The sequence below is a fragment of the Haliotis rubra genome, unplaced genomic scaffold (genome assembly GCF_003918875.1).
Source record: "Haliotis rubra isolate DU_JTF1 unplaced genomic scaffold, ASM391887v1 Scf1007, whole genome shotgun sequence".
NCBI lineage: Eukaryota > Metazoa > Mollusca > Gastropoda > Lepetellida > Haliotidae > Haliotis > Haliotis rubra.
The window spans coordinates 244,060-256,978 of record NW_025764901.1 but is presented as its reverse complement, the minus strand read 5'-3'; the positions used below and the strand labels follow the sequence as shown (position 1 = coordinate 256,978).

Here is a 12,919-nt window from a genome sequence, read left to right as displayed (position 1 = left end):
GGAAATCTCTCTAAAATCCAAATATGGTCAAGTATTTCGAAAAGTGTCAAAAGACATGTTTCAGTAAATGCTTCAGTTACTGGTATTGTATGTTATCATCACCAGCTGCAGTATCATGAAATTTCTCGAGAGCGGTGTGTAGCTCATGTAAAACACTTCATTATAATCTTCACCGTTGCTTGTCGATTTTTATATTCTGAAATTCAGGCTTATAAATTGATGATGAAGAATTATTTAATTTTCACCAATCAATCAATCTTTATTTCTTGTAGTGGAGGCCACAGGCCCATTCTACATTTACAATTGACTATGAGAGAGTATATACAATATACAATATATACAAAAACATGTATATGTTCGGTTATTTTACAATATGTACAAATGACTGTCTAAGACGCATAGCGTTATATATATACACTGCTAGATTTTGTAAAGTTTCTGGATTTATCTCTGACATTAACATGTTAAATATATGTACAGTAGGATTAACAAATAATATTTCTTTGGCAAAAGTAGTAACCTTAGATGTTGGTATAAATTACATACTAATAAAAAATGGTATTCGTCTTCAATATATCGTTCTTTGCATACAAGACATAATCTATCAACTTTAGTTTCATTAGCATATCTGCCAGTTTCAATTCGAAGCCGGTGGAAAAAACATCTAAATTGAGCAAACGCAGCCCTGAATTTTGAAATAGTGAGTTCTTTGATATACAATTCTAAGCCAAAAGATGATTTAAACGAAATATATGTTGAATATTTAGTGCTGCTATCGAGGGCTGCATGCTAATCTTGCTCATAAGATACTTTAAATCTGTATACAAACACCGACATAAAATTTCTAACACCAACTACACGTTGTTCCTCCCAAAGATAGCCAAATCCATACATGTAGAGAATATGTTTGATTTTAGCGGCCCAGTTACTTTTCCCCTTGATACAATCTAGAACTAATAACTTATAACATTTTTTCACAAATCTCGTATCAGACATATTGCATATTTTACACCAGTAAGCAACAGCCCTTTTATAGTAAAAATATACATTGGAAACATTCACATTCTCCTCTGACAACATGGTTCGAAGTTGAAGATTTAACCCCAAGAAATCGTTTACATGCAAACATGATATGGTATCAGCAAATAACACTATATCGTCAGCAAATAACAGACGGAATATTTGTACAACATCAGGGTGCAATTGTATTTCAGGGTAACAGCTTGACTCAACTTTTAAAGCTAATTCATTGATAAAGAAGGAAAAGAGCAAGGGGCTTAAAACGCACCCTTGACGAATTGTTGGAAAGGGTGTGGTAAGAAACTCAAATGAGATTCAAATATAGGTACCAAGAACATGGCCTCCTTTACAACCGTGATGGATGTGCCATATAAAAATATTTCATGGTCCTTATGCGGCTTTTACTTTCTACAGAATTGTATACAATTTGTTTTGGATTTAGAAAATTTAACAATGTTTTCAATTGATCGTTGAATTACACAAATCATTTTGATGAATATATTATAAAAGACTGACTGAGTTTGGTTTTATGCCGCTTTTAGCAATATTCCAGCAACATCACGGCGGGGGACACCAGAAATGTATTATAAAAGAAATTACTGTAGTTTGTTTGGACAGTTTACTTACCATTCTGGTATTAAAAATACCTCCACCAGCTCTATCTGGTCGTTAATTTTGTACTTACCAATTTTGACCTCACCACCGAAAATTGTTTTCGAATGTTATGCAAATGACATGTGTTTATTGACGCGGTAATATACATATATTGGCTCACCGCTGTCAGTTCTGCTTATTGCACAACTGAATTTAATGTATGAGTCTGTAAATTAACATAAACACACTGAAATACAATTTTCACAACTGGAATTATCTAAGGATAAAAGAAGATGACATTATTTGATAGGTAACATCTGGATACGATAAATAGCCAAATACTTTTCATGTATTACAATACAGTATCATGTATATTTTACTTAACAAATATGACAGGTATTGACTGCACAAAATATGTGATGATATAACGTAACTTAATCAAAACGTTCATGTCGCTTTGCAATAGTCATTACATCAACATGAAATATAAAATATTATTCATAAATGAAAATCTTATTCTTCTTGAATTGACAAGAAAATAGTGAAAGTTTGTTACACGTATATTTTAAGAATCTGTCCCTGTTTTTAAGACACAGCTTTAACGTTTAATTGAGTTGCTGAAATGTGAGTATTTTACGTTATGTTTTAAATGTCAGACAAAAGTAGATACAAATATATCAGACTTCTTTATTTTATTACATAAATGTTAATGAATTGAAATAAACAATTAATAAAAATGCGACAAACAGTACAAGTTTGCGAACTAGCATCGGAATAAGCTGGTAAATCAGAGTCTCAGGACCGATTGGATAAGGGTGTATGGTACGTTTCGCTGTTTTCATGTACATGGTGGAGATGAAGTTTCAAATAAAGATCATATCTCATTAGTATAGTATGACCAGAGAATTTTAGAAACATGTTTAATTGGATTTCTAGTATAAACAACCTTGACCAGCTATCAAGTGCTTGGTTTCATTCAAGAGAGACAACTCCGTTAATACTTTTTCATTAGTTTGTGAGGAGTTATACCCCTTTGTTTACTTGCTAGCAGACGACATTTTCAGTGATCCTCAGTATGGATGATTTAGAGAAGAGGAAGTTGATTTTAGAGTATTATAACAAGGATATCAGATCAGCTAAAGTGATTTCAAGTAGAACAGGCATCCCTTTGTCCACTGTTTATCGTGTTTTGAAAAATATTGCAAATAGATATGGCATTGAGCACCAGGGAGGCGCAGGTAGGCCCAGAAAATTGACTCTCGGTGACAGGTGGCGGCTTGGTATTCTGGTTTCTAAAAACAAACGAAGGAGTTTAGAAAACTGAAGGCTGGATATGATTGATAGAGGAAATGTGGCTGTCTGTAAGGAGGCAATTAGAACTGAGCTGCATGCAATGGGCTGGCAGAAAAGTCGAGGAATTCAATCACCGATCATGAAACATGAACAAAAGGAGCGAAGGTTGTTGAACTGGTGCTTACAGCATAGAAATTTTAACTGAGACAATGTGATTTTCTCAGATGAAAACTCTGTGTGGCTGTTTCCTAATACACTGAAATTCGGGACCAAACAAACTGAAAAACCTTTGTATCAGCGCCCAAAGTACAGTCCGAAATTTAACGTGTGGGGTGGCATATCTGTGTTAGGGCAACGCCCCTCTGTGTATTTGAAGGGAATATGAACAGTGAGCGGTATACAGATATTCTCGAGGGACATTTACTTCCATCTGCTCACGGGTTCTATGGAAATGTTTGGATTTTCCAGCAGGACAACAACCCAAAACATCGTTCAAAGCATTTACAGGCCTCGTTTCGGACCCAAAATATGACGTTATTAGATTGGCGAAGCTATAGCCCTGACCTAAATCCAATAGAAAATGTTTTGGGACTTATGAAGGAAAGTGTCAATAAGAACATTCTGACAAATATTGCTGAAATGAAAGAAGAGGTGGTCCGATATTGGGACAGCATGGACCACGACTTTCTAACGTCTTTGATCAGTAGTATGCCCCGCCGCATTGAAGACTGCATTGCTGCCCATGGTGACTTGACAAAATACTAACTGTTCACCTGTCTTTGAATCTGGAGTTATGTTCTGCTAATATTCACATTTAATACGTGAGTAATGAGTGAACAAAATATAAAAAATTACAATCTTTAAATTCTCAATAATTTCTGGTTGTACAGTATATGGCCCCTGAGTTGATGGAAGTATAAATCTAAATCTATCTTCATTGTTTTCCAAGATATTCGTGGAAGGTTTGGTTTAAAGTATTTTACTTAACGTAACTTACGTTACACTATTTTACGTATCAAAGATGTAAGTGAGTGACGGGTACACACACCAGGACTTAGACATCACAAAAGGGGATGCCGTAAAACGCAGAAACTATGACATCATCTTCGCGGTTCATCGTCCGGTGAAGGCACTGTATGCATGGTTGGACTTCTGTTTGCTCACTAAGGTAAGTTTATTGGGTGAGTTGAGTTGGTTTTCAAATATGTCAGGTGGCGGTCGAATATGAGTCCCAGGAATTTGGCCTCTTCTACTACCTTGATGGGAGTACCATCTAAAGATAGGTCTGGATCCTTGTGTGGTTTGCATTTACGACAAAAGTGAATACAATTTGTTTAGGATTTAGAAAACTTAAAGCCATTTTCATTGGCCCATTTTTGGATTTTGTTAAGGCAGAGTTATAGCTGCCTTTCTATAGAGGGCTCCGGCCTTTTCCCGATTACCCACAATGCACCACCAGTCGCCATTTTGGTAGGCGGTCTGTGTCAACAAAGGCTCAGTCGTCCTATTGTTATGCAAATATGCCGACTACCTGTGCCGTTGTTAAGTGTCACAACCGGTCGGGTCGCGATAAGGTTAGCTTTTTATCGTATCCCAGTTGTCATCAAAGGTCAAGGCGAAGCAACTGAGAGGAAGAGCGAGCGTTGTAGACGACTCTGGCTTGCTGCAATCAACCGGGCGGATGTCGATGAAAAAACATGCAACAAGCTTCGTGTGTGCTCTGATCATTTCATATCAGGTACTTGTTATACACACATTTTTATATATTCAACAGACTTTTTACATATACAGAGTCGTTCAAAAAAGTATTCGGACACTTGACGTAATTTCCATAGACTTACATGTTAATTTAGTGCAGCCTAAATGTTTTTCATGAATTTCATTTTCGTAAGATCCAAGTCAAGTTTTGCACATTTGTGAGGAATCATCTTACCTACAATGACATAATTTCTGTTTAATTTTCCGTTGCTTGTTTATCGAATGGCAACAATTTAATCAACATATGTACAGTAGATATATAATAATACCTCAATGAAATGTATATCAACCGTGTCTGTCCTACAAAGAAAGTTTGACATGGTTTTCACTCTGTAAAGTCTGATGTTTTGGTGTTTTGATTTTATGTATACATCGTAGTTACTTGTGAAATTGTCATAAGTTAACAAAGTTTATGTGGTATGCTGTTTGTTTTCAAATGAGGTCTTTAATCTAACATCTATATCAAAACAATTTGAGTCTCATGCGGAGGTAGATAGTCAAGCTGATTTTGTAACATTATTTTCGATTTTGAAACTTTATCACTGCAACAAAATAATATGAGGTAAATGTTAGTGTTTAACATTCACTTATGATATTTCAGGTGCAAGAAACAAATATGATGAAACAAACCCAGACTGGGTTCCCAACAAGAATCTGGGATATGATGTAAAATCTCCAACGAAGTCGGCGATCCGCCACGAGAGGTTACAAAACCGAAAACAGACAATTAAGATGAATGAAGCTGCAATATCTCTTTTGGAACTAAGTGCCTCGGTTTCTGAACCTCCATGTGCAGAGGAAGTTGATGGTGTTGACAGTACAGAAGCAACCGATACTGAGTTAACAGATGCAGAGATGCTTGAATTTGCAAATGAAAGAATTTCCGAGTTGGAATTTGAGAATGCAAGACTGAAAGAGCAGAATGAGTGTTTGCAGAATATTGTACACAAAATGAAAGCCAATTTACCTGAGGATTTTGAAGATGACAATGATAAAGTGAAATATTACACAGGTTTACCAAGTTTCACAATTCTAATGGCACTGTTCAACCTTCTAGCACCCGATATGCATGAAAATGGAAATAGCTCACTGAACAAATTCCAGAAAATAATTCTGACACTCATGAGACTGCGACTTAATTTACCAATTACAGATCTCAGCTATCGTTTTGGTGTTTCACGAACCACAGTGTCAAAGGTTTTCTTAGATACATTGCACTTGATGCATGATATCATGGGGCCTCTAGTGCGTTGGCCAGACAGGGATGAACTTTACGAGACAATGCCAATGGTTTTTCGAAAACACTTTGGAAAGCAAGTTACCTGCATTATTGATTGCTTTGAAATTTTTATTGATCGCCCCTCAAATCTGACAGCAAGAGCACAAACTTGGTCCAGCTACAAGCACCACAATACTGCCAAGTACTTAATTGCAATTACCCCACAAGGGTCTGTGAGTTATATTTCCAAAGGATGGGGTGGAAGAACCAGTGACAAGTTTCTGACTGCCCACTCAAACTTTCTTGACAATCTCAGCCATGGTGATGTTATTCTAGCTGACAGAGGGTTTGACATTAAAGAATTAGTTGCACTTGTTGGCGCTGAAGTGAAATATCCTGCATTCATGAGGAGAAAAGCAAATGTGTGGACCAGAGGTAGAAAGGAACAAGGAAAATTGCCAATGTTCGCATACATGTTGAAAGGGTTATTGGAACAGTCAGGCAGAAGTTCATGATCCTTGGTGCCACCATTCCAATTGACTATCTCATTTCTAAACCTGAAGAAGAGTATGTAATACTGGACAAGATAGTCACAGTTTGTTGTTCACTAACTAATTTGTGCCCCTCTGTTGTACCATTCGACTAACCATCAAAGGTTTGCTTGCAGAAGCTCGCTTCTGTAACATTGTCACAGGGCTTGATTAATATTTAGTAAAGGAAAAAAAACAAACAAAAAAACATGTCTGCAGTTTATCCCAATTAGATAAGAAAACAAATTCTTATTCATGATTGGATAACCCAAGCTGCACTGATGAGCCCTGGGAGGGCGAAACATGTTTGAGTGACAAATTCTGTTAACAGTAAAAACAAACTGAAGAATGAATGAAAGTGGTTTTACAGAGATCCATGTCTACCATTGTAATGTTTGTTTATGCAAATGCATGTTATCATGATAATGTAAGAATAAAAGAATATATTAATGTGCTTTGTACTGTCAGATCTTAATCTGGGCTCAATTTAGTGCTTTGTTCCTTGCACTGGTGCAACCTAATATTACTAAGTGCAACATAAGTTATGAGTCTGACTTGCACATGGTGCAAGTACATTTTTGAGAGGTCAATCAACAATAATTCTAACATTATAGGCATTGGTATGTCAGCTCATTATTCTTCTATACTTTGAATAGCTATGGCACTGAAGCATTGCTATTCATAGACACGTCTCGGGTATGACAGCTCTGTGTGGCTATAGTTTCGTAGGTACTACATCACGGAAATATGTTATGTGCACCAAACCTCTGACGTTGCAACTGGAATTTGGCTGGTGCAACTGGGTCTTTATCTTAGGTTGCACCTGGTTAACATCTCTTAAATCAAGCCCTGTTAATCATCCCCTATGCAATAAACATGTTTTGCCTCCCCAAGGCTCATCAGTGCAGCTTGGATTTCTCATCAATAAAGACTGAGAAAACTGCAGACATGTTTTGGTTGTTTTTTTTCCTTGTGTGTGGCAATAACAACTATAAATTTTCTTTGAGTATTCACTTCTTTTTCATTTGCGAATCAGTGTCACTGCTACAGTAATATTTTTTTGCAAATATAATTCAGTGTCACTACCAAAACATTTTCTTTTTCACTGTGAAATCATTGTAAAGACACATCATTGATGCTTGCTCGACAATAACTAACGCTTCCCTTTGAACACTGGTCAGAAACTGTCTTTTCCTGGCAATCAGAACAGAACCAATCACCCTTTGGGTTCAATCTTCAACTTCCATACATTTGAAGTGAAACCACTCAAAGGGTTTATTTGGACAATCATCTGAGTCACAGGCAATCATCCGCCCCTGTTTTGCACCAGCACAGATACAATACAGTCTAAGGTTTTCATCTGATGTATCCAGTTCAATGTCTTGGGTGGTTTGAGATGAAGGGAGAATTTTTTTCTTTGAGACTGTCTTCTTTGGGCGTGTTGCGTCTTTCTTGGATGTAGACTTTACTGTCGTTCCGGAAGTGGTTGTGGTTGGATTGTTTGACCTGGTGTTCAGTGAAAATTTCTTGCAGGGTTTTCTTCTCTGGGGATTTCTTTCCTGATTCCACGTCTGTTCGAGGTGTGCTTGGAGTAGACTTGTTGGCTTCAGCATTTACTGAACCTTCTTGAGAGGAAATTCTTGCACTGTAGTATTTTCCAACAAGTTCTGGTAAGACAACTGTGGAAAACAACCTTGATGACCTCTCAACAATATTCTGCCACAGTTCAGGATTGGGTTCGATCCTCTGAACAAAGATGTCCTCAGTTGTCCACATCACAAAGTCACAATAGTCCACATCACATACATAAATTTGCGTTTGAACTTGGAAATAGTATGGGTGATTCTTCTTTAGTTGTAGGCCAGTGGCAGTCTCTTCAAGACATGAACCTTTCCCTCCTCTCACTTTGTCATCTTTCATGCAGAAAGAACACTTGACTTCCAGACATCCTGTCCCGCAGCAATCACAGTCAACCAGCCCATCTGGTGACGCCCCCAGGTACGGAAACTTAGGGTTGATATGAAGACCACTTGTGTCACATTTAAAATTCTGATGATCAACGGTGATAACCATGTTGTATTTTTGACGAGCTGTCTCCTCATGAGCACATCCCCAAAGTGTAGCAGCACTGGTGAACTTAGTTTCTGTCGGATAACAAATACTTCTCAGAAGACTGGATGAAGGGTCCTCACAGGGAGTCGAACACGCTGCTTTCATCCTTGAGGCTGTTATGCGACCCGCACGAAAGCGATACCACATAGTTGAATCCGCCTGATCCTTGGTTGCAGATTCAACATTTGCTGCTTCTTCCTCTGATACAGTTACGTTCGACAAAATGTTACTGCAACGGTGTAGGAGGTCTTCTTTTGACATAGTAACACAGCTTGCATCAAAAAGTTCTGTCAACACAAGGGGGTACTGAGTCTGTAGGCTTCTTGGTGTGTACGGCTTACTGTATGTCCTGTTAACAGAGAGACAGACTGGCTCCTCATCCTTGATTGCTTCAAAAAATGTGTTGAGTCTTGACGTGGAGACTTTATTGTGCATCTTCTTGACAGGTGTCCTACCCGGAATCTCTGTATTAACACCTTGTGCTTGACAAATCTTTTTGTCCAGTTGTTTCTTCAGGGATTTGGACGAAGTGAAATCAATTTTATGCAGTGAGGCATAATCCACAGATGTCCTTGATGTTGAAGCATCCAGTAAGCTGGGGCTTGGTGACTGTACTGACTTCCCGCAGTCTTACTGTAGCTTCTAAATAAAACAACACTGAGGCAACATGAGAACAGCTCTCACCAAGTCCGGCTTTACAATTACAGTGAGCCGAGACAATCCTGTTGTCATCACATATCATCCATGGATGTAAGCTTGATCCGAAAGGGACTGTGAATGCATAACTCTTGCCTTTATAAGTTTTCGCGACTTCTGAGCTGTCCTGTACTCGTGTACCGAAACTTCCCTCACCCAACCGCACAAAACGATCATAAGCCTCTAAACTCCTGTAGTTTTGAAAGTCTTGTATGGTGTAATAAGGACTTGGATTAAAGATAAGATAGTTCACGAGGTCCAGATAGCTCACATTCGGAAACAAAGCATGATCCACGCTCCACTCACGCTTATCGATCTGATAGGGATCCACATCTCCAATGTCCGCTATTTTTTCCAAATACCTTGCATGTGCCTGCTTATCGAGTGTCTCCTTATAATTCTGCATCGTTGATAATCACGAGTAGTCGAATGAGAGAACAATGATGAGAAATGCAGTGAAATGACTTGCGAGTTCTTCGATAAATATAGTCTCTGAACGAGAGTGAAATAGCGACAACCGTTCTAGTAGCGTGCCTACCAAAATGGCCGACGCTAATGCATTGTGGGTAATTTCTATCGAAAGGACGAAGCACTCTATTGCGTGCATGTTCTTACCACGACATGAAATATTGAAATCGTCCACGAACACAACTGTTCAGGACGTTAGTGAGGCTGTTAATTTTGATGCTAAAAAGGGTGACAGACAGGATGCTGCCTTGAGGGACGCCCTGATCTTGGTGGAAATAATCAGACAGTGTGGAACCTACACGTACTTGAAATTGTCTGTTGTTTTAAAACTGAGATCTGAACTGAGGATATCTGCCCATCAATCCAAATTCATGTAAATCTTTTAAGATACCATGTTTCCACGTTGTATCGTATGCTTTTTCTAAATCGAAGAAGATAAATACAGCATGTTGTTTGTTGACGATGGAATTTTTGATGAAAGATTCCAGACGCACCAGATGGTCAATGGTACTTCGTTTTTTTCGGAAACCACATTGGAGGTCACTAAGGAGGTTATTGGTCTACAAGTACCAGATTAATCGATTGTTGACCATGCGCTCCATGGTTTTACAAACACAGCTAGTTAGTGATATAGGACGGTAGTTTGAGGGATCGGTATGATACCGGACAGGTTTTGGTATAGGGATGATAATGGCATTGTGCCACGAAGGAGGAAATTTGTCGGTTGTCCAAATGTCATCAAATATATTGAGTAGAGTTTCCAAACTTGAATCAGGAAGGTGTTTCAGAAGCTGATAATGAATATCATCAGCTCCTGCTGCAGTGTCGTGAGCCTGCCCCAGGGCAGTACGTAGTTCATGGAGAGAAAACGTTTCATTGTAATCCTCACCATTATCAGAGTTAAATTTGACTGATTTCTTTTCTTGTTGGGTTTGGTTTTTCTTGAACTTGGGGTTATAGTTTGATTAGGAGGAGTGGTTTGCCAAAGTTTCGCCAAGTTTGTTTGCAATTTCAACTTTATTGGTTAAAAGGGAGTCACCATCTTTGAGATTGCAAACACCAGATTTGGATCCTTTGCCCTTAATCTTTTTAATTATGTTCCACACCTTGGACATGGGTGTGCGGGAGTTGATTTGGACACATATTTCCTCCATGACCGGCGTTTAGTTTGTTTAAATGTACGTCTTGCCCTGGCATTTGTCATTTTAACGGCATTCAGGTTATGCACAGTAGGATGTTGTTTCAAATATTTTTACGCCTTCTTCCTATTTTCCTACCTTGTTTTGCAGTTTGTATCAAACCATGGTTTGCGTATGTGCGGCTTTGCAGAGGACTTAGGAATGGTTTCGTCTCCAATAGTATTTAAGATATGAGAAAATAGTTCCATGGGATCAGGAACATTCCTGAAGTTGTCCGGTATAAGCTTTTCTGAGCAGAGAGTTTGGAATAATGGCCAATTGGCCTTAGTAAAATTCCATCTTGTTGAAGGTGGTTCATCCGCGGGAGTGATAGAGTAAGAATAGCTGGGAAGTGATCACTTCCACAAAGGTCATCGTAGACCGACCATTCAAACTCGTTGAAAAAATTAGAATCTGTAAGTGATAGATCAAGTGCAGAGTATGTTCCAGTGGCAGGATGGAGATAACTGTTTGATCCATCGTTGAAGATGCATCGATCATTATTGGAGGGAAAATCGTCAAGGACCTTTCCCTTATTATTTGTATCAGTACTCCCCCATAGAGGGTTATGGCTGTTCAGGTCGCCCATGATCATGCAGGGCTTTGAGAGTTGATCATACAAGTTCTGAATATCTGATAGGTGGACAGTTGAGGAGGGAGGGAGATAGAGTGAACATAGTGTAAACCGTATGTTCAGAGTCATGCGGACAGCAACAGTTTGCAGGTTGGTGTTAAGTGGAACAGGGCTATGAAGGATGCCCTGCCTCACCAGGATAGAAGTGCCTCCTGTAGCTTTTACACCGGGAGGAGAAAAGGAGTGGTAGGAACTGTACCGACGGATGTCAAATTTATCAGTCCTTTTTAGGTAGGTTTCTTGGAGACAAAACGCGGATGGTTTGAAGTCTTGAATCAATAACTGTAATTCGTTATAATTATTCTTAAGTCCTCTGCAATTCCATTGAATCATGTTTTGTGGATTCAAGGTGCTTCCACTGGTGACATGTCACGTGAACGTGAGATAGCGTTTGATGAACTCCTATTGGTGTCAGGTGGAACTGGAGTGACCTCCATATCCAGAGGGCCAAAGGAGTTATGGACCTCGACGGGACCTCTGAATAAGGGTAGGGGTGGGGCTTTGGTTTTGTGTTTGGCAGTTGCTCAAGCTGCTTTAGTCTCTAGTCTCGTTTTCCCCTTTTTGCGCGCAGTTTCTGTTTCTGGTTTTGGCATTTGTTCTGGTGTTTGTGATTCAGAAGTTTTGGCTTTGGAGATGGAGTGGCTGAGATGGGCTGGGTTGTGTAGAGTTGAGTTGGCTGAGAAGACATGTCCCATGTCAGGTCGATCTGACATGAGATAGTTGTAGTAGTGATAGAAGGACGTGAGACAGTAGGTGATGGTTGAAGGGGCTGCAGTTAAACTTGCAACCCTCTTCTTAGCTTCATGAAAGGAGACATTTTCTTTGTGCTTGATCTTTAGGATCTCGGATTCGCGTTGCCACACTGGACAAAATTTGGAAGAGGCCATATGGTTACCACCGCAGTTTGTGCACTTCACTTCCTTAGTACAGTCATTGCCCTCATGGTTGTCACCGCAGCGGTAACAAATGGCAGAGGAACGACAGGACTTGGATCCATGTCCAAACTTTTGGCAGTTGTAGCACCGGAGTGGATTTGGGACATACACCCACACACAATGCTACAATAACCAGCTCTTATCGGGTCAGGAATCTTTGCTCTCGCGAACGTAAAGAGATAGGTGTTTGTTGGTTGAACAACACCGTCCATTTTGAAAGTGAATCGTTTTAGGGCTGTGACGGACTGCTGAGAAAGTTCCTCGACAATTTGTTCTTCAGTCATGTCAGACAGGCATCGAGCTCTGCCCTGTACAATGCCTCTACACGAGTTAAGTGTTTTGTGCGCTGAGACAGCGACCTTGATGTTGACAAATTGTTGTATTTTAAGGAGATTCAAGGATTGTTGTCTCCGAGTACATTCTATCAGGAGAGAACCAGATCGTAACATTGTAACATTGGCAACCTCTCCGCAGATACCAGC

General features: G+C 39.3%; 1 protein-coding gene across 1 annotated transcript; it reads left to right on the top strand.

Annotated features, from left to right (window-relative positions):
* The first annotated feature begins 4,340 nt into the window (after positions 1 to 4,340).
* On the top strand, positions 4,341 to 6,399 carry LOC124268010. The gene is made up of 2 exons (XM_046703011.1): positions 4,341 to 4,645; positions 5,267 to 6,399. The coding sequence occupies exons 1-2, from the start codon at positions 4,420 to 4,422 to the stop codon at positions 6,397 to 6,399; spliced, it is 1,359 nt and encodes a 452-aa protein (XP_046558967.1). The 5' UTR covers positions 4,341 to 4,419.
* Positions 6,400 to 12,919: the final 6,520 nt, after the last annotated feature.

Coding starts and splice junctions, on each gene's coding strand:
- LOC124268010 (XM_046703011.1), top strand. CDS start 4,420: ATGCAAATATGCCGACTACCTGTGCCGTTGTTAAGTGTCACAACCGGT. Junction 4,646..5,266: donor CTCTGATCATTTCATATCAG/GTACTTGTTATA, acceptor ATGATATTTCAG/GTGCAAGAAACAAATATGAT.